Source organism: Perca fluviatilis, chromosome 24, assembly GCF_010015445.1.
Source record: "Perca fluviatilis chromosome 24, GENO_Pfluv_1.0, whole genome shotgun sequence".
NCBI lineage: Eukaryota > Metazoa > Chordata > Actinopteri > Perciformes > Percidae > Perca > Perca fluviatilis.
Window position 1 is genome coordinate 12,049,237 of NC_053135.1, and position 27,336 is coordinate 12,076,572.

At 41.8% G+C, this 27,336-nt stretch overlaps 1 protein-coding gene across 10 annotated transcripts in view; it reads left to right on the forward strand.

The window, feature by feature from the left end:
- The window catches only part of LOC120554149 (receptor tyrosine-protein kinase erbB-4-like), a 300,052-nt gene that overhangs the window by 196,848 nt on the left and 75,868 nt on the right, over window positions 1–27,336 (forward strand). For all 10 annotated transcript variants that reach the window (XR_005638323.1, XR_005638324.1, XM_039792826.1 and 7 more), the window contains exons 4-15: window positions 5,978–6,112; window positions 8,533–8,598; window positions 10,409–10,527; window positions 11,330–11,471; window positions 12,131–12,244; window positions 13,942–14,068; window positions 14,264–14,337; window positions 15,105–15,195; window positions 16,875–17,080; window positions 19,124–19,256; window positions 23,484–23,577; window positions 26,981–27,135. Coding sequence is in view for 8 of the 10 variants with exons in the window: in XM_039792826.1 (XP_039648760.1) it covers window positions 5,978–6,112; window positions 8,533–8,598; window positions 10,409–10,527; window positions 11,330–11,471; window positions 12,131–12,244; window positions 13,942–14,068; window positions 14,264–14,337; window positions 15,105–15,195; window positions 16,875–17,080; window positions 19,124–19,256; window positions 23,484–23,577; window positions 26,981–27,135 (1,456 nt within the window). In the remaining 2 variants the exon portion in view is untranslated. The remainder of the gene's footprint in view (window positions 1–5,977; window positions 6,113–8,532; window positions 8,599–10,408; window positions 10,528–11,329; window positions 11,472–12,130; window positions 12,245–13,941; window positions 14,069–14,263; window positions 14,338–15,104; window positions 15,196–16,874; window positions 17,081–19,123; window positions 19,257–23,483; window positions 23,578–26,980; window positions 27,136–27,336) is intronic.

A 27,336-nucleotide genomic window follows, 5' to 3' on the forward strand; every position in this document is an offset into this window, starting at 1 on the left:
ACAACAATATCACACATTATCCACAACTGTGGCTTGTATGGGAGGGTTGCAAGAAAAAAGCCACTCCTCAAGAAAGGCCACATGCAGTCACGACTGAGCTTTGCCAAAACGCACCTTGAAGATTCTATCGGTAGGTTTCCACACAACGAAATTTCGCTTTGCTCTCATTGAGGTTGAATGGAGACGAAATTCGCCCTGATTGAGCGAGATGAGAGCGAATCGCCGAGGGGAGCGAAATAAAGTTGACGAAAGTTTAACTTTATTCAAATGAGGACCACTCGAGAACCAATCAGGTCCGTGTGTTTGTGTTTGGAGGCGGGAGTTACAAAAAAAGTCTGACCAAGATGGCGGAGGTTATCAGCGCCGTATCATGAAAATTTTGATGTGATTAAAATGTTTCTACACAAACATTGGTACTTCTATCAATACGAATTGTGTTTTATATGACACACGAACTTAGTTAGGGCACATACACCACCAAATAGATCACTGTATATGTTAGTTTAAACACTCGAACTTTTCAGCTAGCTGACAGGCTAATCGCTAGCATGTTCGGACATTGGATTTCATTGTAGCCTAGCTAGGCTACTTGTGCATTTGTTTGATTACGTGTTTTGTTGGCGAACATTGACACTTGTAGCAACACGGATTGTTGTTTATACAGTGCCTTGCGAAAGTATTCGGCCCCCTTGAACTTTTCGACCTTTTGCCACATTTCAGGCCTCAAACATAAAGATATAAAACTGTAATTTTTTGTGAAGAATCAACAACAAGTGGGTCCCAATTATGAAGTGGAACGAAATTCATTGGCTATTTCAAACTTTTTTAACAAATAAAAAACTGAAAAAGGGGTGCAAAATTATTCAGCCCCTTTACTTTCAGTGCAGCAAACTCTCTCCAGAAGTTCAGTGAGGATCTCTGAATGATCCAATGTTGACCTAAATGACTAATGATGATAAATAGAATCCAGCTGTGTGTAATCAAGTCTCCGTATAAATGCACCTGCTCTGTGATAGTCTCAGAGGTCCGTTTAAAGTGCAGAGAGCATCATGAAGAACAAGGAACACACCAGGCAGGTCCGAGATACTGTTGTGGAGAAGTTTAAAGCCAGATTTGGATACAAAAAGATTTCCCAAGCTTTAAACATCCCAAGGAGCACTGTGCAAGCGATAATATTGAAATGGAAGTATCAGGAGTATCAGACCACTACAAACCGAAGACCCGGCCGTCCCTCTAAACTTTCAGCTCATACAATGAGAAGACTGATCAGAGATGCAGCCAAGAGGCCCATGATCACTCTGGATGAACTGCAGAGATCTACAGCTGAGGTGGGAGACTCTGTCCATAGGACAACAATCAGTCGTATACTGCACAAATCTGGCCTTTATGGAAGAGTGGCAAGAAGAAAGCCATTTCTTAAAGATATCCATAAAAAGTGTCGTTTAAAGTTTGCCAAAAGCCACCTGGGAGACACACCAAACATGTGGAAGAAGGTGCTGTGGTCAGATGAAACCAAAATCAAACTTTTTGGCAACAATGCAAAACGTTATGTTTGGCGTAAAAGCAACACAGCTCATCACCCTGAACACACCATCCCCACTGTCAAACATGGTGGTGGCAGCATCACGGTTTGGGCCTGCTTTTCTTCAGCAGGGACAGGGAAGATGGTTAAAATTGATGGGAAGATGGATGGAGCCAAATACAGGACCATTCTGGAAGAAAACCTGATGGAGTCTGCAAAAGACCTGAGACTGGGACGGAGATTTGTCTTCCAACAAGACAATGATCCAAAACATAAAGCAAAATCTACAATGGAATGGTTCACAAATAAACATATCCAGGTGTTAGAATGGCCAAGTCAAAGTCCAGACCTGAATCCAATCGAGAATCTGTGGAAAGAACTGAAAACTGCTGTTCACAAACGCTCTCCATCCAACCTCACTGAGCTCGAGCTGTTTTGCAAGGAGGAATGGGCAAAAATGTCAGTCTCTTGATGTGCAAAACTGATAGAGACATACCCCGCTTAACTTACAGCTGTAATCGCAGCAAAAGGTGGCGCTACAAAGTATTAACTTAAAGGGGCTGAATAATTTTGCACGCCCAATATTTCAGTTTTTTATTTGTTTAAAAGGTTTGAAATATCCAATAAATTTTGTTCCACTTCATGATTGTGTCCCACTTGTTGTTGATTCTTCACAAAAAATTACAGTTTTATATCTTTATGTTTGAGGCCTGAAATGTGGCAAAAGGTCGAAAAGTTCAAGGGGGCCGAATACTTTCGCAAGGCACTGTATGTCACACAAACTTAAACAGGGCAAACACACCACCAAATAGACCACTGTAGATAGTTTAAACACTCAAAATGATTCAGCTAGCCGACAGGTCAACCGCTTGCATTTTCGGACATTGCATTTTCGGACATTGCATTTTCGGACATTGCATTTTCGGACATTGCATTTTCGGACATTGCATTTTCGGACATTGCATTTTCGGACATTGCATTTTCGGACATTGCATTTTCGGACATTGCATTTCATTGTAAGCATAGCAAGGCAGCTAGGCTACATAGCCAGGTTACCAGAGCATTTATGAGCTAACATTTTACCGATGGTTTGCTGCTGTGCATTTTTACCGCCCTGTCTTCTGACAGCCCGGGACATTTAAAAAAATGTTGCGGACTTGCGTGTTGTTTTTGCAACCACGCCCCCGAGGCAAACTTTCGTTGGCCGAAATTCGCGAGGTATTTCGCTGTGTGGAACCCTACCGTAAGGCCACGTGTAAAAAGGTGTTATGGTCAGATGAGACTAAAATTGAATTATTTGGCCTCAACACCAAACGATATGTCTGGCGAAAATCCAATACAGCTCACCATCCAAATAACACCATTCCTACAGTAAAGCATGGAGGGGGTAATATCATGTTATGGGTTTTTTTCTCTGCAGCAGGGACTGGAGCACTTGTCAGGATATAAGGAAAAATGGATGGGGCAAAATACTGTCAAATTCTTGAGGAAAATCTGCTGCTCTCTGCCAGAAAGTTGTCAATGGGAAGAAGATTTACCTTCCAACATGACAATGACCCAAAGCACACAGCAAAACTGACCACACAGTGGTTGAAGGAGAAAAAGGTGAATGTCCTTGCATGGCCTAGTCAGAGCCCAGACTTAAACCCCATTGAAAATCTGTGGAATGACTTGAAGACATCAGTCCACAAACGGTCACCGTCAAATTTAACTGAACTTGAGCAGTTCTGCAAAGAAGAGTGGTCAAATATTGCAACGTCTAGATGTGCAAAGTTAGTAGAGACATATCCCAACAGACTTAAGGCTGTAATTAAAGCAAAAGGTGGTTCAACAAAATACTGAAACAAGGGGGTGATCCTTTTTCCAACTCAGTGATCCTGTTTTTTTTATTTTTTTCTGACATGTTGGTGTTATATCTTTCGCTTGGATGTTAGAAGTTGCACTGAGTAAACACAGCTGAATGAAACAAAAACTGTGTCTGTCTTCATTTCAGGCTGCAAAGCAACAAAATGTGATTATTTTAAAGGGGGGTGATTCTTTTCTATACCCACTGTAATAGCAATGCGCCAAGGTTCAAACGCGCCTGGCTTTTAAAGGGAATGGGAGATGACACTTTGATTGGTTTATTTCATGTTACGCCCAAAACACACCTATGAATTGATTTTTTCTGCCGTCAAACTAGCTAAAGTGGATTTGGACACCCCCTAAACGCAGCTGCGCCATGCCCTTCACGCTGTGCGCTTACATCGTTAAAATAGGGCCCTCAGTGTGTAACAATGAATTTCCAGCTAGTGTTGCGTTCTTCCAGTCAGGTGTAGTAAGGGTTAATTGCTGAGCAAAGGAGAGCTCTTATCCTTCATTAAGTGGTCAGCCATGTTGAAAAGACACCCAAACAAATGCCTGGTCTGAGCTTCGGCCAGATACAGCGATTCAAATTAAAATTGCTGGCTTTGTGAGACTGTGTGTGTGTGTGTGTGTGTGTGTGTGTGTGTGTGTGTGTGTGTGTGTGTGTGTGTGTGTGTGTGTGTGTGTGTGTGTGTGTGTGTGTGTGTGTGTGTGTGTGTGTGTGTGTTCCCACTTGACCATTTTGGGGTTTTTCTTACAGTGCTAACTAAGTTGTGTTCAAAGCGGCTGTCTGTTGAGGGATCTTTTGAGGAGTGGGACACTTTATAGTTGCGAGGGCAACAACAAAGCCCTGTATCTTGCTGAAGTGACTCAAGGGGAACCAGATTATAATCCAGTGCTGGGTTAAAGGAGAAAAAGAAATTCACATATATAAATCTATGTTTATTCAGTATATTGGTACAGTACACATAATGTCAGAAATCCCTCGAACCTGGGATGTTGCTTGTGTTATGCTTATTTCGTTAGTACTTTTAAACGACATGCTGACAGTGCGGTTATTTAACTAAAGCACAGCCTGTCTCTTTTTTTTTTTTTTTTTTCTTTCACCCGCCATCCAAGAATGTAAAACACCCCCCTGATAAATCGTCCATTGTGACGGGAACATGATTACATGAAGCCGCGGCTGTAGGCCATTCAGCGGGCAGACGGAGCGCCATGTCACCTCTAAGAGGGCTTTGAATAAATGTCCCCGTCTCTACCAAGGCCCACTTCCTTAATCAGGGTGTCGGATGGTAATGATTAGCTTCCTGCGTGTGCTTCTCCGCTGCTGAATCATCCGCATAACTCATACACTGTTAATAATCTGCCTGGGGAGATAATACCCTTCTTTACCTCCAGCTAATCCAGCCCTGATCTGAACCACATTGTTACTTTTTTTTTTCCTATTACATTTAATTTATTATGACAAGTACTTCCATGGAATCCGGCACTACTTTATATTCAAGGAGAAAGGGATGCAATGTGATTGTATCTAAATCCCTCAACTGGGTTAAATAACTGGTGTCCCAGAGAGAAAGAGACACTGATGGGGGGCTGTTGTTTCTCTTCTGCCACGGGTCACGGCTTGGGAGGAGGGGGGGATTACTGCAGCATCATTTCATTCTGTGTCCATATCGAAAACCTGGATTAGTAACAGGGAGGGATTAGAATGTATTATCATACTCCATGCGCAGGCATCTGTTAAGGTCACTGGTCCTTGAAAAGAAACATATTTTTGCTATTAAGTGAATGCCGGATGAGGACTCTGTGTCTGTGATCCCTTATTTTTCTCGGAGTCCGTTTGACGATTTGGGGCCTGTTGTGAGCCCAGCGGAAAATAACAATAGAACAATTACAAAAAAATTAAGCATCTTTCGAAATGCTTTTTTCTTTTTTACTTTACAACCAGAATGAATGAAATGCAAGATGCACTGTGAATAGACATCTGCTCTCTACCTATAGCGTTATTCCCTCTGAGAGAAACTTCACACCAGTCTTCATTTACAAAACACTTATTTCATGAACAGCATTATCCCTCAATTAAGGATTTGAGAAAAGCTATGTATCTGCTCCAGTTTACTAATTCCGTTTTAATTAACACAACAAGTATCTGGTGTCTTCCAGTGACATTCAAACTCATTAACTCAGTCTAACTCTCAAGCTCAATGAAGAAGTCGTTTAATACTCAATAAATAATTAGGAATTTCCACCGCTGCACAGTTTGGAGTTCTTCTCAAAAGCGAGGCTGTTTTTTTTTATTGTTTACATCATAAAAATCCATTTACTTATTTGTTGTGGAGTATTTCTTTTATGAAACGTCATTGTCTTTGGACACGGCATTGGATTACTTTGTGCATTTGTCAATAGCATTTATCTTCATGCTCAGATGCACTTCAGGGGACACCTTATGCAGCACGGTACTTTGAGACATAGGAGCGATGGGACTTAACCTTGAGTCCCATCCCAAGTATTGATTTTCTGCCATTGTGCACATGTACTATATATCCATGGCTATGTGCGTATTTCTTTCTTTCTTTCTTTCTCCATCTTTTCTTTTGTCTCCCTTTGCAGAGATCCTGAATGGGGGTGTTTATGTTGACCAGAACAAATTTCTGTGCCATGCGGACACCATCCATTGGCGAGACATTATCAAGAACCCTCAGGCTGAGCTGCTGGTGGTGCCATCCAACAACAGCAACCTTGGATGTGAGTACCACACGTGGGTGGAAACCAGTGGAACCAGTATCTTTGGATGAAAATCAAAAAAAATCTTTTTTTATTTTATCTTCTGACAGCAGACCACATGCCAACGTACTGTAGAAGTACACACACTCACCCCACCGGCAGTCATGCCCAATCTCTTTTTTTTATTTTTTTTTATTCATTCCGTTTGCCTGGCGGTCATTTGGAAGCGAAATCACATAGTGTTAGATCAACATGTGAACCTTTCCATTGTAGTGGTATGGTAGCAGCTCTGCAGCGAGGCCCATGGAGCTGCTGTCTGCTGTGCTCTTTTTAAATCTCAGTGAAACTGACAGCTGGTTTGAAGCTGCCCACTTCCCCTGGTGCCCCCCCCCCCCCCCAACCCCCTCTTCGTGGTCCCTGCAGTCCCTCAGCTCCCCCTGCTTTGGACATAACAGGCGTCGCTATCCGGCGGACATTCTGTGTCAGAAGAACTGGCTGTTAAAGACAGTCTCTCTCAAACTTTTCAGCACATTTATGGATGAGCCTCTTGCTCATTTTAAAGAGGGGGGGGGAGGGAAAGCAGAGAAGTTTCTTCGTGCCCTCTGTATCAAAACATGTCAGTGTGAACAATAGGGACAGCTGAGGCGCTAAATAGCGAGCAAAGACACAGGCAGTGGGGGAAATGTTGGGGGTTTCTTTGATGAGAGGGCTCAATGAAGGTCATTGCTTCCAGACTGAGCAGAACAGGATCTGCACAGCGTTGACTCGAGGCACCAGCGGGGAGTTAGACGCGTTGCAAAGCTGGTTGCTCTAAACCAAATGTTTGAGAGGACACTTTTAAGTACAAAATGTGTAAAACACTGCTATTTTGTTGATTAGATGGCTCTGATGGAGGAGGAGGAGGAAAAGCAACAGAGAACAGAGGAGGTGGGCCAAAAAAATGACAAGAGAGCGAGTGGGAGTTGAGGTTGCCAATTTGGGGCCCTTTGCCAAGCCGTAGTTAGTATTTAACATTAACAACCCCACAGTGGGAGGGGTTGAAGGGGCCGGGTGACAATCTGCTGTACTATTCCACTTACTCTGTAATTAACCCGTAGTCAATTAAGTCTTGATGATGGGCCGCTGGCAGACGAAGGCTGTTAGTGCTCTGTCAGGTCCCACTTTGCCTGTGCGAGCGCTTGATGGAAGGGAGTAGAAGCCTGTCTTTCATGCTCATGTTTTGTACAGGCCACAAGTCGACACAATGGCTCTGGGTCTATTGTCGGATGAGCGTAGGAGATTCGACAGATCTGTCACTACTAGTCGGGGGAAGTTTTAAGGGTGTGCGTGGCTGAATGATTAGGCATTTGGTGTGTGAAAAATGGGCTTCCCCGCCCACGTCCACAGAGGATGGTGGCGACCAGGACACACTGAGATTGGGTGGTGATGGGATGAAGACACAGCCAACAGCTAATTTGGATTTGCAGGGAAAATTTAGATTTATTTACAGTGCTCTAAAATACGTCATCCAGCACTCTGTTAAACAACAAAAAAAAAAAATCTCTTCTCTCAACAAGTTTCTGTATACAACCTCTCAGCAAGTTGGCACTCTCCTGACTCTCTCTCGAGGCAGAAAAACCTGCGCTTTAAATAAGGCCCTTCAATTACACTAATTGGTAGAAACCAACATCACAGGGGGTTTTGTTATCTATAGTGGTTCAGCAGATATTTGATCTAATCACACACATACATTAAAATATATTTCATACACCTCATGTACTCCTAATAATACTAATAACATTAATTTCCTGTAATTGAATAAGCATTGCATTACAATACAGCCCATAATTTTATACTGACACAATAGCTTTCCCCCGCTCAAATAAACCCTTTCCCCTGGCCCAAACAGGAAATAAAATAGCCATTGTCATAGGGCTCGTGTTCCTTGGGGAAACAAATTGCTGCGGGACCAGGAAAATGAAAGTCGGTGCTATCAGTGTAATGTTGGTGTTTGCGTGCACAATGTATGGATTAACAGAAAGAAATGTGTTATGGAGCAGAATCGACGGGTACCACGTCGTTCGCTATGTGGTTTACAGCTGTCTGGTGAGTAACTGAAAGGTGTGTAAATAAAGATTGCGCATGAATGAACCACGCTGCGGTTGCCGGCACCGCGTGTAGTTACAAACATTCGCCGCTACATATGTGTGTGCTTGTAAGCGCGTTTGTGCGTGTAGGATAAGGGGTCAGTTTAAATGTTGTGGAGCATGTCAGGTGAGTTGGGGAAAAGGAGGGGCTCTACCTTTTCACAGGGGGCTGTGTCCCGATGTGGGTTTTTGTCAAAACTCGAGTTGAAATGAGGAGTTGTCTGATGCACACACTTCCCTGTGTGTGTGTGTGTGTGTGTGTGTGTGTGTGTGTGTGTGTGTGTGTGTGTGTGTGTGTGTGTGTTTGTTCTGCAGGCAGACGCTGTCATCGCTCATGTAACGGACGCTGCTGGGGCCATCAGGAAGACCAGTGTCAAACCTGTGAGTATGAGAACACGCACCTAGCTACCCTGGAAAGCCACGGGCCTGCTAACTAAGGTGCAACTAATAGGGCATTACAGATACTGATTTAAAGGAGTAGTTCAAGATTTCGAGAGCATTGGCTTTTTCACTTTTTCGTCCCATCTCCAGCTCTGCACAGACATGAGTCAATCTTCCTACCTCATTTTCAGAAAACAAAAAAAACAACATGATAATAAATTAGCTTTATATATAATGTTAGATGGGTATTTTTTGGACAGTGGCAAAAAAAAAAAAACTATTTCCACCTGCCTTCAGTATTTTTGCTAAGCTAGGCTAACTGCATCCCTACTCAAGATCTCCATTTGAACACACAAACACAAGGCTGCCATCAATATGTCTGAGTCCCTCTCAGAAAAAAAAGAAATCACTGTATTTCCCTACACTTCTTTCTTAATTATTTCTTTACATTAAAGTCTAGGTTAATGCGATTCAGTTACATCCCTCATTAGTTTAGGGCAGAGTGACCCACAGTATTTACAGAATGGTGGAAGAAAATCCAGGATAGTGTACAGTCTGCTTTGAAATAATCTATAATCTGCTATAATCTGTTTTTGGCACATATGCGTGAGCACTTGGGTACTCATCTGTTTGTTTTTTTTCTCCTCATATTATTGGGCTCAAAGACTAAAATCACTCTCGAGTTCAATACATTAAGTAACACATGTGGAAAGGAAATGAATTGTCTTCAGTGTTACAGTATTTCATGTAGCTGTGGTGAGAGGAGTTCTCGGTGAAAAACATAGCAGAAAAACAACAGTAAGACAAAAGAGAAATGTAAGTGCTCTGCATAATTGCAGTTCTACTGTTCTGCTCGTGTCTTCAAAACCTAGCGGGGGACTGGCCTGTTTTTCTCAGACTAACACACACTAATAGTCTACAGGGCCTTGTTTTTTTTTTCACTAGTGCATCATTATGTTCCCAACACAGCAGAGAGCGAAGCACAGCAGCTTTTAATGCCTCAGCTTCAAGCTCCTGCTGACTCGCTGGCTGGTATATCTCCTCCTCCACCACTAATGTGTGGAAGGCTGTTCTTTAGCACAAGTATTGGAGCAACTGTGATGCGATAGGCACGAGCCACATCCAAGTATTTGTACTGTGCTAATAATACTGACTGATACAGCTTTCCTTTTAAAGTAGTTGTGCAGTAACAATGCAGGAAAAGGCGTTCATATTTCCATGGTTACCACAAGAGTTGGCGTAGCAACAAACAGGCTTTCTGGGAATTATCATCACAGTTGGAAGGTGTCTATGGCCAATCGGTCCACTTGGCAGAAAACACCCATTGTATAACTACAGATATGGTGAATCAGTGAGGTCCATGAACGTTTTTCTTTTTTTTTTTACTTTATTTATCCAGAGAAAACCCAATCGAGTTCCTTTCAGCAACATCCCACTTTAGATGATGCGTGCCTGGGAGCTGCCAAGCACAAGCGCTATTGTGAGCCGCAGTAACGGGGTTGGAGGATAAGAGGCTCGTTCAAGGGCACCTCCAGAGCAGCAAGTCTCCAGAGGAGACTAGCGCTCCATGTTTTTTTAAAGTCCATCTGGGCAGTCAAGCCAGTAACCCCGTGGACACGAACCCACTTGTTTGACCTTTAGGTTGCTGAAGCCCCTCCTTTTGTTTCTGCCGGAATTCCACATCCGACTATTGTTTGTGTGTAACTATAACATGGGAGGTAAGGTTGAGGGTGGTGGTATTGTCTCTTTTTACGAGTGCGAATATGTGTGTCAGACCTTTTAAAATTCTGTCTTTTCACTTCCTGGGCAGTGACAAAGACAGTGTGTGCAGAGCAGTGTGACGGGCGATGCTTCGGGCCTTACGTCAGCGACTGCTGCCATCGCGAGTGTGCCGGCGGCTGCTCGGGCCCCAAGGACACGGACTGCTTCGTACGTCACACACACACACACACACACACACACACACACACACACACACACACACACACACACACACACACATACTGTTGCCCCTTCTTTCTTTCTTCTATCTATCTTTTACTTTCCCCCTCTTATTTCTGCCTTACACAGTCACACATTTCTAACCTCATCCCCCTTCATCATCCTCCATTCCATGTGTCTCCTTGTGCAACATCTGTTTGTCATCCTCCCCTGCTCGAAAAATAATCCACTTTGTTTAGCAGGCTGATAAATTGTTTGTCATTTTACGGGGGCTGTAAAAGTCTTTCCGCAGCGGCGCTCTTCAATGAACAAATTGGTGATTCAGTGTTCCAATTAGTATCCCTTTTATCACCTCAACTTCCTCCTATTTCGCAAACCCGCACGCGACACGCAGGCGCATGCTGACAGAGATGATATTGTGGTTGTAATTCACAGGAAAGGCTCATCCAATTCAATTACTGCCGTTTCAGCCTTTGGCCACAGACGACAAAACACTTAAGAGGTTTATGGGAAAACATTTCACCATTTACATCATGGCTGTGGATCAATGGCTCCAATTTTTCTCCCATTTGGCATTCAGAGACGAGGGACGGCTGCATGATCCGCGTGTTGCGATCCGACGTAAAAATGAAATGCTGCTGTAATACTCTTTTGCTCACGGTGACTTATGTGAGAAGATCACTACCCTCCCCTCGCCGTACCTCGCTGTGTTTCAGTCCATGCAACCCCATGGGAAGTCTGGCTAATACCCTCTGTCTCTCAGCTGACTGTGGTTATGTGCTTTATGCAGGCTTGCACCAATTTCAACGACAGCGGAGCATGCGTGACCCAGTGCCCTCAGCCGTTTGTGTACAACCCCACTTCTTTTCAGTTAGAGCACAACCCCAGAGCCAAGTACACCTATGGAGCGTTTTGTGTCAAGAAATGCCCACGTAAGTCTGCTTCAAGTTATAATGCACGTTCAAGCTGCCCCAATAGATGTAGTCACTGTAACACTGCAGGAACACAGATGCTCATAATGATGCTCATAATGAAGTTTTTATAGACTGTGAATTGGGGTCCATTGAAGAAGCATTTATCCTCCCATCCATCCTACTTCAAGTCAAGATAAATTACTCAAACTCAAATAAAGTGTGCATCTCAATCAACTAGTTGCCATACCATCTGTTTAGGCTTCTGGCAGAAAATAAAGCAAATCATACTTCTTTGTTTTCACCTATATGGAGTCAGAGTGCAGCAGTAATTCAGCGAACCTGCATTAAAAGTCAAGCTACATCAACGGATTGCATATTCAAGTCCCACTGATCATGAAATGAGCATACACCAGTCGCACTCTTCCGCTGCCACTCCCTAGTACTAATTTGATTCATTACCTTTTCTAAGCAATATAGCCCTAGACCATTAGTTTTGATCATTATACAAACGTGATTAAAATACAATCAATTTCTCGCTATTAGAGGGGTCCTTCCAGGAAATTGTTTCCCGAGTAAATGCTACAACCTGCATTTCTACGATTCTACATGATAAAGTCATAACAAAATGGTATGTGGTCAACTGAAGTCAACTAACACTCTTTCTGTGTCACTGTCAGATAATTTCGTGGTGGACCACAGCTCCTGTGTCAGAGCATGTCCCAGCAACAAGATGGAAGTGGAGGAGAACCGCATTAAAATGTGCATTCCCTGTACCGACATCTGTCCTAAAGGTAAGCCATGGGATGTTGTCAAGAGCACCACTCTTTAGTTTGCCCTAGGCAGAATAACAAAATGGGCCGCGCTTGAGACTGGGCAGTGTTCGTCATTCTTGTATATATACAATATATATATATATTTTGGAAAGAAATGTCTTTGTCTTTTGGTAACTTGATATTCTGCTAAAACATTGGGAAACAAAAAAGATGCAGATTTACTATTCATATCTAAAAGTTGACAGTTTTGCAACCTCATTCATGCTTGTTGCAGTTTTTGTTGCCATTCTTCTCTTGCTCTTTTCAGTGTAAAATGTGGAAGTTATAATCACAGGTTTTTATATAGATATGATGATAGATATGTATCCTTCCTGCTTCCCCCACTTCCTGGCCTACTGCACTGCATTTACTGTATGTACAAGAGCTTATGCACTTAAACCATTTTAATCTAATAGCTTTATGCTAACAGTGATGATACTGGATCAACAGTAGCCCACAATAATTACTTAAAAAGCTTTATAGGAAACGTAATTTATTTTTACAGGAGCAAGCTTAGCTTTTTTATATTACACTAAATATACTTGCTGTTGATTTATTTTTTCTAGTGTACCCCCCAAAATATCAACATCTTATCGTTATGCATTCGTTAATTCTAGGATAAATTCTCCCCTCCAGCCAGATTATAACTAGATTTAGTATTCTCAAACGCGTCTATCTTGTTGATTTAAAACGTGTGCAGTTACGGATGACTTAACACAAAATATTCTTTATGCATGTTATGCAAGCATTTATGCATTATTTAAAGGGATGAACCGTGGCTACATGCTACTCATTTTGCCCCCTTCTCGTATTACTGCGTTGCATATCCACTGAATTGCTCATTACATATGGCAGAATGAATATGACAAATGGTATAAATGAAGGTCACATTTGATCCCCACATGTTAATTAACATGAAATGATCACATAAGGAGAAACTGCTGTTACCTGCTCAGTAATTACAACTCATTTTGTGCGAGGGTCAGCTGAATGCCTGAAACACCTAATGTGAAATTAAGCAGCATTACTTCAGTTCAATACAGCAGATTAGCCCTTCATCATATTGTTCTCACAAAGGTAACTGATCTGCACTTTCTCTTTGGAGGGAAGACAGAAGTGTGTTCCTCCAGACTTCATGTACGCGCCGTGGCATCCATTGATTGGCTAATCTCTTGATTACATCGTCACGCGGCAGGGAGGGGTTAATGAGGGATAGCCCATGGAACTGGGGGAAATGATAACAAATTAACATTTCAGATATGGAATTGGCTGGTATAAATCACTATCAAAAACTGGTTACACCACTTAATGCAAGCCTTATTCATCATCCCCTCCGCCTCTGTCAGAAATACTTGGCTCACACACCAGACCGCAAGTGTAATTAATGCAGATGTAATGAATTCATTATAGGGAAGAATTGGCTGTGGATTGGCCCATGCTTTCATCAAAAGAATTCCAATGCATGCAGAGGGGCCGTGGCCTTGCCTTTGCACCAAAGCAGGGCTATATTTTCTTAACAGAGTGTAAAGAATTAACGTGACAAATAGCTAATAGTAGTTTCTAAAAACTGAGGTCTCGGCTGTACAAGGACACATTGAATATACTCTACAGTAGCTAATTCATACCTAAAGCGATTTGAATAATGCATGAATGTGTGTTTGCATTTGTTTCCTCAGTGTGTGATGGCATAGGGACGGGCAGCCTGCAGACAGCTCAAACTGTGGATGCCAGCAATATTGATCAATTTGTCAACTGCACCAAAATAAACGGCAACCTCATCTTCCTCATTACAGGCATTAAAGGGTAAGTGACAGCTTGAAACCTCACACACAATGCTTTCAGAGGTTGTTGTTGGTACTTGGTATGTTTTCTGCTGTCTTGTCTGCTACTTTTCTTTGTTTTATAGTAGTTCTAATTCATAAACATGGCCACACGATAGCAATGCATGAATATTATTTTTGATAAAGGTAGTATTCACTTTTCTGTGTCTCTCTTCAGCGACATGTATCATGGTATTGGACCTTTGGACCCTGAGCGTCTAAACGTGTTCCGCACTGTAAAGGAGATAACAGGTGAGACTTGTCACCTTGGAAGAATTGACTGAACAAAACAATATAGGTGTGTGTGTGTGTGTGTGTGTGTGTGTGTGTGTGTGTGTGTGTGTGTGTGTGTGTGTGTGTGTGTGTGTGTGTGTGTGTGTGTGTGTGTTTCTAATAGTTATACATGCTTACAGTAATGTGCTGCTGTGTGTGTGTGTTTGCATGCTTGAGTGTGTATTTATTCATTAACTATTAGAGGCCTTAAGGGATGAGCAATACCACATATACAAAGCCTTTTGTCATATTAAACTGCGCTTTGCAGTTGAGCCAAACAGCTAATGGAGTGAAACTGCATTTTCATAATGAAAACCCAAGCAATAAGAAAGAGAAATGGCCAGTCTATCCCAGCCATGTTCCTGCTCTATCCCTTTAATGTCATTTCCACAGATTATGATTTGTTGTTATCTGTCATTAAAGGCAAGTGCAACCGGACAGATTGTGCAGAATATCAACTCCATTCTTTTAATTTTTAATTTAATATTGTTTTCCTAGCACTTTTTTTTTTTTTTTTTTTTTACAAAGAATGGATTCTTGCTTGAACTTCACGAAGGTGGTGCAGCTCCATGACCATTGAATAAAGGCAACAAAAGGATACTTTGATTTCTTTGTTATTTAATCAAGTACACCCTCGACTAATTTTTCCTTTTCATCTGAAATAAATAGAAGATTGAAGATTAGTAATTGAAGATTACTTGAAATTAGTTGATTAATCGTAGCTACTAATTAGTTCTTCTCTTTAGGTTATCTCAACATCCAGTCTTGGCCTGAAAACATGACAGATCTGAGTGTTTTTTCAAGCCTGGCAACCATTGGAGGTAGATCTCTTTACAGGTATGTCTTAATGTTACCTTTTCACACTTTAGACACATATTTGACACTATCTTTGAACTTCCTGGTTCAGTCAAAAGTGGACCTGTCAAAAATATAGCATCCTAAATGCAGGGCTGTAGTCAAGTCCACCTTTATCAAGGCCAAGACAAGTCCAAGACCAGGACTAGTCGAGACCGAGTCAAGACTGATTCCAAAAAAGTTTGAGTGCAAGTCAAGACAGAGTCCAAATGAGAGGCCGTCAGTACCGAGACAGAAAAAAAAAGAATCCTCTTCAAGACCACTCACTTACCTGTTCATAATTTATGTGATGTGAGAGACAGCATATCTTCTACTTTAAGATGAAAATTTTGCTTTATTATTTGTAATAATCAAAAAGCAAGTGCAGAGTAACACACTATAGGATCAAATTAGGCCATATTATTTACTTAAAATATCAAATGTTCCCATTCTTGAACTTATTACTTGTCCTGAAGAATTCATAGTACAAAGTGCTCGCTGAAATGTGTTTTTGACATGTGGCCAAAATGAAAATGATTGATACCTGATGATTGAGGTATATGATGCAGCCAGTTGTATACCAAGCGACCAATCTCGACGCCTGTTCTATATGGATTTTGAATTAAACTAATACCTGTTTTCTGAACGAGCGAGCTTCATTAGTGGCTTTGTTTTGAAGTAGGAAGTTACTTTAGAACAAAAGCATATAGTGCTGGACTCGGTCGAGACCAACTACAATATTTGGCGAGTCCATTGGCCGAGTCCGAGTCCAAATACAAACGATTCCAAGACAAGTCAGAGACAACAGAAAAGCGTCTTTTCCAAGACAAGTCAGAGACAACAGAAAAGCGTCTTGAGTCTAGACTCGGACTCAAGTACTACAGCCCTGCCTAAATGATACAGCATTACATTAACATACAGTACATTAAGAGTAAAAATGTAAACAACATTGTGAAAGTGTAGAAACAAACTCCCATTTTAACAACTCAATTACATTACATGGGTCATTTTACTTATACGCAGATGACATGCTCATATTATAAGATGTCTTTGCTAAGATCCTTATACCTCTCTCTTTCTTGCTATTTTTGACTGTGTTTGGATGGCTACTGTTGGGGCTAATGAGCAACCGGCCCATGTTGTTCTGCACAGAGGCTCTTTGAAGCATTGCTGTCATGCAGCTTTGATTAGGCCTGTTTTGATGACAGGATCTGTGTTCGCTTACAAGTGGCACATCCGAGGGATTGTGCTGGCAAAGTCAAAGGAGATACCGCCTTTTTAAACACCAGTGATGAACCATGTTTCATTCAGAGCTGCAGCAACCTCGTTCTGCATCTTCGTCCTCTCTTTCTTTGCTCTATGCTTCTTGTCTTTCTCCTCAATTTTTCCCATTTTACTTTTTAAAAACTTTGTCACTCCCCTGTCGTGCTCTTCACTTCTTCTCCAATCATGTCTCTCTCTGTAGGCTTCTTTCTCTTCTTGTTCTCCTTCCTCACGTTCCTCTGGTCGGCACCCTGTCTCATTCTCTGAAATCCACTCTTCTTTGGTTTCTGCTCATTTTTTGACAGCCCCTTTGTCACTTCTATCTTTAAATCTCTGTTAATTTCCCCCTCTCTTTCTTTACCGCTACTTCCTTATTTTTTCTCATGATCTCTTCAATCTTTTTTTCTTTTCTCCTGCAGTGGAAGTGGTATTTCTCTGTTGATCTTGAAGCAGCGTTGGATCTCATCGCTTCAGTTCCAGTCGCTGGACGAGATCAGCGCCGGAAGCGTCTACATCTTCAACAACAGCCGCCTGTGCTTCTACAACACCGTCAACTGGACGTCTCTCTTTAGGACCTCGAGCCAGAAAGTCCTCATCCGCAACAACCGAGATCCAAAGGAATGCAGTAAGTAGTCCATTAAAAAAAAACATTCTGAGGGTTGTTTGGGCAATATTGCAACATCTTAAGATGGTTATAGTGTTTTAGATGGAACCTTTTTAAATTCAAGTAAAGCTCATTTTAATGGAAATACATGACAGGAAATTTTGGTTTCTACTCGGGCTCAGACAGTTAACTTTTATGGGTGCAAAGTTGCCCTGTGGGTTGAAAAAAAACTTTTAGATCTTTTTTTTTCTTCCAGCCATGTTAAAAGAAATGGTGTTGTTTTCAATTTGGGAATTTTAAAATGAGATTTTTCCATATAGTTACAGTGAAGATGTAGGTATCAATATGTTGTTGCACCTGCAAAGCATGCAGGGGAAATAGCCTTAACTGCCAGACTGAACTCTCACACATGCTGACAGTGTTGCCAACTTGGCGACTTTTCTCACTAGATTTAGCGACTTTTCAGACCCTGTTAGCGAAAAAGAAGGACTAGTGAGAAATTTAGCGACTTTAGACCATCAGGGGAAAAGCAAAATATAATAATTTTCCATGCATGCTGTTCAGATTAATCTCTGCCAACCGTACGGGGTCTCTCCATCTCCACTTCAGCCGTGAGCAGCAGCCAGCCAGCCGACAAAACCACTAAGCTTTATGCAAATTATGCGCAATGATGTCACCAACATGCAAATGAACGGTTGACGTGTGTTGACAACTTTTAGCAAATTTTGACCTAGTTTTAGCTAATTCTATTGGAAAAGAGTTGGAAACGCTGCATGCTGATACACATTCATGCAGTGTTTTAGCTCTATACACAGCCGGTGGTTACCAAACACCTATTAAGTTCTCCTGTTCTGTTATTAACTTCTCTTAGCCCTCTAATTAATTCCAGACTTAGAGTCCCCGCATATCCCTGCAAATCCACCTCCCCTCCAGCCTTACACACTGACATACCCGTTTCCAAGGCGACTGTGTCACTGGCGTCTCCCGCTCCTTATGAAAGCCCTTATTCAGCTCCCTGTGAGGAAAGTGCTTAATGCGTCATGCACAGAGGTGGATTAAGCCTACTGCTAGCCATAGGGAAAGGGACACCTGATGGAATGATGAATAGTCTACATGTGGCTTCAGCCGCCGATGGTGGAAACTGACCGCATAGTGTTGTGGAATGAGAGTGTGGAATTGTCTGACAGAGAGAAGGAGGTATAATACTAGAAGGAAAATAAATAGTTTTGCAATTAATTGAATTCAGTGATGTAATTATCTCTAAGTAACCATTATCTCTTCTTTGATCATGTAATGTGTGTTAGACTTTGGCATGTTGTGCCAGGAATAGCTCAAACAAAAAGATGGGTCGCCGTAGTTTTTCTTGGCCCTGCCAGGCTGCGGTTGATATCATTAGCCAGTTAATGAGTGCGGTGTGTGTTAGAGATCGATCGATGGGGCCTTACACAGGCCTCTTCATTAGCTCAACCCCTGGTCTACCATTGACTGTTCAGCTGTTGACAAAGGGTTTGGCCCTCACCGGGCGTCAGTCCCGGAGATGTGTCACTCACCGGATGGAGGACACGCTGAGTCTAATAAACAGCATCGATTGTTGTGGTTCGACCGGAAAAAAAGGGCTTAGGGTCCTAGTTGGGGCGCTCTTTAATGGTGTGTGGTGATGGGAATACCAATGTTTACTCACACAAGGCTAGACCACACATAATCACCCACAGATTTGCATGCATGTGCACACACATGCAGGGAGATGCACGCAGGCACACTCACTTATCTCCTAGGTGTGAATACAGAATAGACACACACACACACACACACACACACACTCACCATATATTGTAACAAGTGAGCTCAAACACACACTTCCAGTCTCTAGATCAAATCGTTCTTAATAAACCATTATTAGATACATCTAATCGATCTCGAATCCAGAGCAATTTATAAACTGTATCATGTTTCCAGTATGCTTGAATTGCATTATGTCTGTATCTGCAGGTTACAGTAGTGTGTGTCTGTGTTCATGCATGTATTTTTTTTCTATTAATTGATTTACGTCCTTTCTCTCAACAGTTCAGCAGCGAATGGTGTGTGATCGGATGTGTTCGGACGACGGGTGCTGGGGCCCGGGGCCTGACCAGTGTCTTTCCTGCCGATATTTCAGACGAGGCCGAACCTGTGTTGAGTCCTGCAACCTCTTTGATGGGTGAGTAGTGTTTTTGTTGTTGGTGGTGTTTTTTTTTTTTTTTTTGATGCATTCTGGGCAAATGTTTTCTCCAGTAGTATGTTTGAGTTGATGACACAAATCTCTAAACCAGGCCCCTAAAATGAGCTTTGCTCTTAATGTCAGATAATTATGGTTTCAGGAGAATGCATCAATTCCTTTGCAAACTGCGTTACATGACAAGCAGAGGAAATAAAATCAATTTAAACAGCTTTGATGCATGAGAATGAAGTCAAAACATTCTCAAGGGCTCTGGAGGAGGAAAGTCTAATTGTAGATTGGCATGAATGTAATGAGATGAGCCACTAAGGAATTTCACTGAACAGTTATAGGAACATTTGGCTGCGTGTTACATCCATAGTCCAAAATCAATCAAGAAGATATTGTTAAAGTATTATATTTTATTACAAATTGCCCATTTGGGCTGACAGACACAAGTGTTTACCGCTCTGAGCTGGAAAATGGCCGACATTTACGACAAAGGCCCCTCGAGTGTCATCACAATCCACCGATGTTCTGTTGTCACTGTGAATATTTGCATTCAGGTCATTGCTTGCATCAAAAAGATCAGTGCCAACTCACCTGGGGAGAAACACTTCTTTGTAGATGGAATTCCTGGTCTTTTGTCCTACTCTTGAATGAACGAGGAGATGTTGTAAATCAAAACACTTGAAAGCATCCATCTAAAATAAGACCATTCCGGCAGCGTTTGCCACAAGATAAATAGGACTTTCTTGCAAGCAGTGATGTCAAACTTGTGTTCTCCCCAGGGGAAGAGGAGAAAGTGCACGTATATGTGTGTGAGAGAGAGAGAGAAGGTGTATGAGAGCGAGGAAACCCTCGGTCATGTCGACTTGTTGCTGGTCCTTTTCTCGGCTCCGTTTGTGGGAGGGAGGCTTTGAAGTTGCCGAGAAAAACAGCTCACAGCGAAGGCTTTGAAGAAGACTGGTGAGGATGAGGCGCGTGGCAGGGAGCTGCTGAAGCACACTTGTTTCTTATACTGTAAATACAGTCAGTCACTGTGAGGCATTGTAAGCAACATTCGACAGGCCCACTTCTTGCTTTTTGTCGCTGGCCTGAAATGTGGAATCAAAATGTCCTAAAGGTTTGCCTGGTGTAAGAAGTCACCACCTGCTATGCACCATGTATGTTTGGCAGATAAAGGGGAACTTTTGTTGCGATGGAAAAATGATAATCTGTATTTCTCCCCCTGGTGACTACTACTATACGTGTTCTCAAGCCAATACAAATATTGTACTTGTGTATTTGTTGACAAGCTAAATGTTTGTCAGTGACAACTAGTGTAGTTTGTGTTTGTGTCCCTTTATCCCTTTATAAATCTCGGAAAGTTTATTGAGAAAATGGACCCTATTTACAATGTGAATGAGTCTTAAACAGGCTGGAAAAAGAAGAAAGAAAGTAAGTCAGAAGAGGCTTTAAATAAGATCCTTAAAATGTCCATAGAGAACAAAGTTTCAGCCTTTTAAAAGAGTATTAAATTAATTCCAAGAATTTGTTCCTATTTGGGGTTAACTAGCTCTTTTAACCATAAAAGAAAACAAATATCTTGCCACTATCTTGGGTTCCCTTTTAGCACAGACATAAAGTCACAAACAAGGATCACTCAATTACTTGAGCACAGTGGAAAGACTAAATTCAAGTAGATTTAGTGTCATCACGAGTTCTAGACTAATAGTGATACAATATAGAATAGTACCAGTGATCATTATGTCTCTCAATAAGTGAGACACAAATAATTACTTGTTTACACAACGCGAATGAGAGTGAGTTTTGATTGTTGTGTTTCGTGACAGTACAGTATCATCTGCATAGAGTCTATCCGTTTCAGGGGTATCTTCCAGTCTAATAAATGATTGGTTCTCAAATCTTGGGTTACTGTATATGGGTTTCTACTCTATAACCTATAATATCTCCCTTTGCTCTGAATCTATTGTATTGGACTGTATGTCTCTAACAGAAGTGAGCGTTAGCTCATTAAATATGTTTCCAGGTTGGTGATTTCAAAACTTAAGATTCCTCAGCTCGCCCTCGTTATATGTCTCCATTCTTAATGAGGAAAGGCACTAATTCCCTTTAGTTTATACGTCTGTTGAATAATACAAAGGAGGAGCAAAGGCGTGCGAGAGGGGAAAAGAAAACGGCTGAGATGGTGTCCACTGGGGTTGGGGAAGGAGGGAGGAAGCGGATTAGGGAGGCGTTGAAAGTGATTAATTAAAAAAGTTGCTCTGGTGTGTTGGCCATGCTCTGGTTTGCTGGAGGCTTGGAGGTCTGAATAGTAGCCACAGTCCTGCTTAAATTCCTGCTAAAACAGGACTAATCCCCCATCAGGCCATGCCCCAAAGGGGGCCTTGGCGCACACTTCCAGCCGTGAAGGGGGCCAATCAGGAGGAACGGCTTTGACGGAATGGAAATGACCCTGGAGAGCACCGCTGCCGAAGTCTTTGTCTCTCACCCATTCTTCTCCATGTATTTTTTTCCCCCCTCAACCAACAAAAGAGTGATCTCTCCACTGCCTGGACTCCTTTTCTGAAGGATTCCCCAGGACAGAGCTTCCAGGAGAGAAATCTAATTTATTTAGGAACAAGGGAAAGAAAGGCGAGGGAGAAACGTAAAAGAGAGCAATGGGAGTTTCCTTTGAGTCCACTGAAAATATTATTAATAAAAAGGACACTGTGATACTGGCTGTTTGGATATTTGAGACAAACTGCTGTGAACACGACAAACCATTAGGACCATTAAAAAAACACCCTGACATTAAGGGTCTGCAAAAGGGAAATTTAGTATTTTATCTTTACTTTTATTGCTCTGTAATGTGATACTGTGGAACTCGGCGAGTGTCAGAATGTCTCTTTTCTTTTTTGTAGCTTTTAGAACCACCAAGTCTAAAAGGTTTTCATCTAATGTTCCCCACATGCAAATGCATAAAACACACATACCCACACGAGATCTGAATGTTCCCAGTGCAAAATCACACAAAAAAAACTCACAAGCAGGGATCTGTTGAATCTTTATTCCACCCTAGTAGCATCGCATGCAAATACAAACAAAAGTGCACACAGGGAGTCACTCTCATTATCTCACCACTGTGAGAAAGGGGCTTGTTTGTAACTGGTGAATCCTTCTCCGAGGATGTCTGTCCTCCGCATTAGCTCATCGATCCCTCTAATGTGAAAAGTGTTTTTGATCAGCAGCGGTTGCTATTGACAGCAGCCATGCTCTGCTTGCCAGAGACCCTGCACTTCAAAAACAAAAGATAATGCGCTGATTCTGACACAAAAAAAGGGAGAAATTTATAGATCGGGTGCATGCCCACACACATACACACACGCATATCCACATATAAGTATTCAACAGTATGGCCTGAGGAGCTGTGCAGTTCTTGTCAGTGTAATTGCAGTGTATAAACCCAATATTAAGCTATATTGTTTGCCTCTATTCCTTCAGAAGTTTAAATGGAAAAACAAAACCCATCATGATCTACACACATTGCTCTAACTGTAAAAGAGTAATAAAGAGTCTTGCAGAGCTCCGATCAGTTGCACAGACTGCAATGATTCTTAGAATTGATTAGAGGATGAAAAGCAAATTTCTCTGACTTATCTTTTTTGCTATTTCGTCTATGCTTGCTGCCTTTAGGTTTTACTTTTTCTTTTCTCCTCCTCCTCTGTACCTTCCCCTTCATCCCAACCAAAAGGCAACTTCTGTCCATGCCCTCTCCCTGGCCTCTTCTGCCATCCCTTCCCTTTTTCTCATTTCCTCCTACCAGCTCTTCCTCACCTTCTCCTCCCTTCCACGCATTCCCTGGTGTTTGCCTATGATTTAAAAAGCTGTTCATTATTCATGGGACTTCTCTGTTAGCATATTGACCATACTGAGCCTTTAACTTGATCAAATAGTCTTAGGCAGCGAGCTGCCCTGCATGCCCCTCTACCAGAGGGCACTCCAAGCAGTCAGTGCATGTAGGAATGGAGGAGATGGGCATGAGTAAATTAAGTTTTAACCTTGCTTTCTTGATGCTGCATCACATGTTGGTTTAAAATCAAAAGGCTGCTATGAACAGCTTGCGCTCATACACACACAGCATACTTCAAAATCCTCCCCCAGCAGGCTCTTAATCAATATTTCAATGTGGCTCTCAAATCTATAATACATGCACCTCTATCTCGTTTTTCCCCCTATCTCTATCAGGGAAATGCGTGAATTTGCCAATGGATCTGTGTGTCTGGAGTGTGATAGCCAGTGTGAAAAGATGGATGGGAACACCATGACATGTCTTGGCCAGGTAAGACCCTCCTGAATCCATTTCAGACACCCTTAAATTTAACTTTGTTTTCACTTAATGATACTTTTTTTTCTCACTTTTTGATTAAAACCACTCCTCTCATTTTTCTGTTCAAGATAGTCCCATATCTTGAGCGTGCTAAAGTGGATTTCCAACTTATTTTGTGGGAGTCTATCCGTTTTGCACACAGGATTTCAGACGATATAAGTGTTGTGTTTGCAAAGGTGAATGGTAGGTTAATGGGAGGAATGATAAACTACTGTGGCTACTTTAGGAGCCATGCTTTTGGCAAGCACACATGCACACACTCAAAACAGCGAAATGAGATTAGTTTCTGACCTTCTTGTAAAGTCATTTTTAGAGTCTCGGATGTGATCACACCACAACTCTCCAAAAATGTTGAAATATCCCTTCAAAATGTCAGTAGAGATCACAAAAAACAAACGAGCCACATCGTTGTGCTGGTTGAAGTATAGTCTTGCTTTGCCAGACCTTCCTCCACAGCGCTGCTAAGGAGGGTCTGGCTTGTCCACACAGCATTCCGGGATGCGAGCAAAATAGCTTCGGGAAGGAACTTGTTTTGGTGGAACGCGTTCGTTCAAAAGTTGTTTTAGTCGTGCAGCAGAAAACTCAGATTGGTATCTGTCCAATCTAGCTGGCTGTCTGGATTCACCCTGCAGAGATCTGAGGAGCAGTTTAACCGGAGTTTCAAATTCCAACACAAAGAAAGCGAAAGGTAACGGACATCCGGCCTAAAAGAGTGACATCCAGCGGAATTTCCAGCAGCAACAGAGCAATCCCGGAAGTGGAATGGCGTGGTTATAGACTAGTTGAAGTGTTACTAAATTAGGATAAACATGAGCGCTGTAGTTTATTTTGAGTTAAGTGTACTTACACTGTCCTGGTGCCACAAATACTGACTAGTGCACCAAATTGGTATTAAACCGCAGCTGAAAATAGTCCGTAACAAATATTTATTTACTCCAGTTTGAGTAACAATTGTCAAAAATTAAGAAATGATTTAACCTTTTTTAGTTTTTTTTTTTTTTTTTTAAATAAAACATATTTATGACCTTTTTTAAAATGTATGTCTTTAATTATAAGAAATGGGCTTTTGGTTAAACGCCACAGATAATTAAAGTATGTCAGAATGCACCAAGTGGTGGTCTAGCAGATCTTACCTTTATGCTTTAGGGGTCATGAAAGGTTTGAAACGTCTGCTATACTGCCGTGCAAAGCGAAAAGACCGTAACTCAATTTTGGTCGAAAAGGAGTTATTGTCATTTTTGGAATATTAAAGATCTGCTTTATCATGTGGACAAATATCTTGAGTCAATTTTATTGTTTTGGGGAGAAAATTGTGTGTTGTCTTTGCCGTAACTTCAAAAGCCGTAGAGAAGCCAAGGCAGAATACCGTAACACCAGTTACGGTTCTTTGTCTTTGTTTAATGGCGCTTCAGAATGTTCAAATTGAGTTAAGGTACTCTGTAAATGCGCTCACAAACACAGCTCTTCTCTACTCTAAATAGCGAATTTTGACAAACAAGCTAAAACAAAAGCGGTCGGTTTAACTGTTTTAACTTTTTATCTTAGTTTGCCACAAATCTTGAAATGTGGACACATTCTTGTGAAGTTAACTGCTGGCTAAACTAACCATCCTCTCTGCAGAGCATCTATGAATGTATTATAAGATCAAAACAAACCAACGTGGCTACTTAATATGCACGTGAATGACGGCATCTTTATATTCACGTCTTCATTCTTGCAATGAGTCTAAATTAGTGCCTCATATCCAAACAGAAGAACATGCTTTATATGCATTAAAACATCCAAACACTCTCATGCTTAATTCTGTCTGTCTGTCAGAGTGTGTGAATCAATCATGCGACTGCCTGTGTGGTAGTATGAGTATGAAATATAGAAAAAAACTTATTGATATATCATTTTCATATGACGTTGATAAATGTGAGGCCATTTTTATCATAGTGAGTCCAATAGGATTAATATTGCTTTTGCATTTTGTGGGCAATGCTAAGGCAGAATACAGTAACTTCCAAAAAAGGGTCAAAGGTCAAATTTGAGTTCAATTTTTTTTTGTAGATAGATTAATACAGGTATACACTACAAAATGTGAAAATTACAATATTATACCTATAACTCAATTGTCAGGACATTAAGATAACTTTAAAGTCATTTTTCTCAGTTTCACACTCTGGCGAGTTAAGGTCTTTTGCCTTTGTAGGGCAGCATACCACCGTAGATAATTTTACATTTAAAGTCTTCCATAACTGAAAGATGTATCGAATGAGGCGCATGAATCATTTTGTAGAATTCAGTAGTTGTGTGAGTAACCTTTTATGACTGTCCCTGGAGAGGGAGAGAGAGAATAAGAGATGAAGAGGGAAAAACACTCCTCAAGGATGCACAGAGGTGGCTGACTTTGAGATGCTGGTCACAGTTGAGTAGTAAATAACACCAGAGTCAATCATCCAGAGGCGCCCTCACACACAAATACACATTACACATACGGCACACACAGATATACTTGACCGCATTCAGACATCTGTATGCGCCCGCGGCCCACGAGCGCACACTAACACACACACACACACATGAATGCACACAACCATGCAAAGTGAGAATAATGTTTATTGATGGCGTGTGTCTCAATGTGTCAAACTGTGAGAAGCTGTCCGTCAGGTCATTGTGGTCAACATTAGCAATGGAGCGCAGTGCCAAAACTAGCGCCCAGAATACAACATTGCTTCTTGACAACAACTCTTGCATACACACACCCACCCACTAACACCCATCTTTGCACAGTTCACACAATGCTATCTAGTTAACACCATCATGGCTTCAAACACAAGCATTTACACTCACCAAAAACACAGTTTTGCACACACACCACTCTCCGTCTTACTTATTCATGATGCTGCTGCGCCTGAGCTTGTGATCAGTTACCAACTTGTCATCGCCTCCGTCACATTCGATGCTGTGTACGTCGACATGACCTGATTTCTTATGCATTTTGCCAATTTTAACAGCGGTTCGGCGGAATACACTCTTGGCAATTTTCCTCAACACATTATAAATCACTGAATGGAATTAATGCGGGGTCCTGCCAGCTACATTAGCCGTGGTGGGAAGTGAGCAAATTTACATGATTCGCCAGGTTTGAATTTGATTCTGTTCAATTCTATTCTCTCCTCATACATGTTTCTATCGCTATTCTTTCCTTTATCCCACTCCCCCTCACTTTATTTCCATCACCTCTTTGCCCATGATGTTGTCCTACATTTCTTTCTCTCTGTTGAATCCCCATCTTTATTCATTTCTTGTCCACCACCTCTTTCTTATCCATCCTCTCATCTCCCTCCTCCTTGTTCTGCTCTCCTCGCAGGGCCCGGACCAGTGTGTGAAATGCCTCCACTTCAAAGATGGACCCAACTGTGTGGAGAAGTGCCCCGATGGGTTGCAGGGGGCCAACAGTTTCATCTTCAAGTACGCCAAGGCCAACAACGAGTGCCATCCCTGCCATGCCAACTGCACCCAGGGGTAAGAGAGGGATGATACGTACAGATGTGTGTCTGCGTACACAAATTATTGCATTTCTTTCAAGTGTTTTGCGAGTAATGAGCGTCCTCTGGGTTAGGTGCTTTAATGCTGTAAAAAGCATCGTGGAGACGTACTGCTTTGGACATTTGGCGCCTCCCTTCCAAGGGGAGAGCGAAAAAAAGAGATGGGGAGAGAAAATGA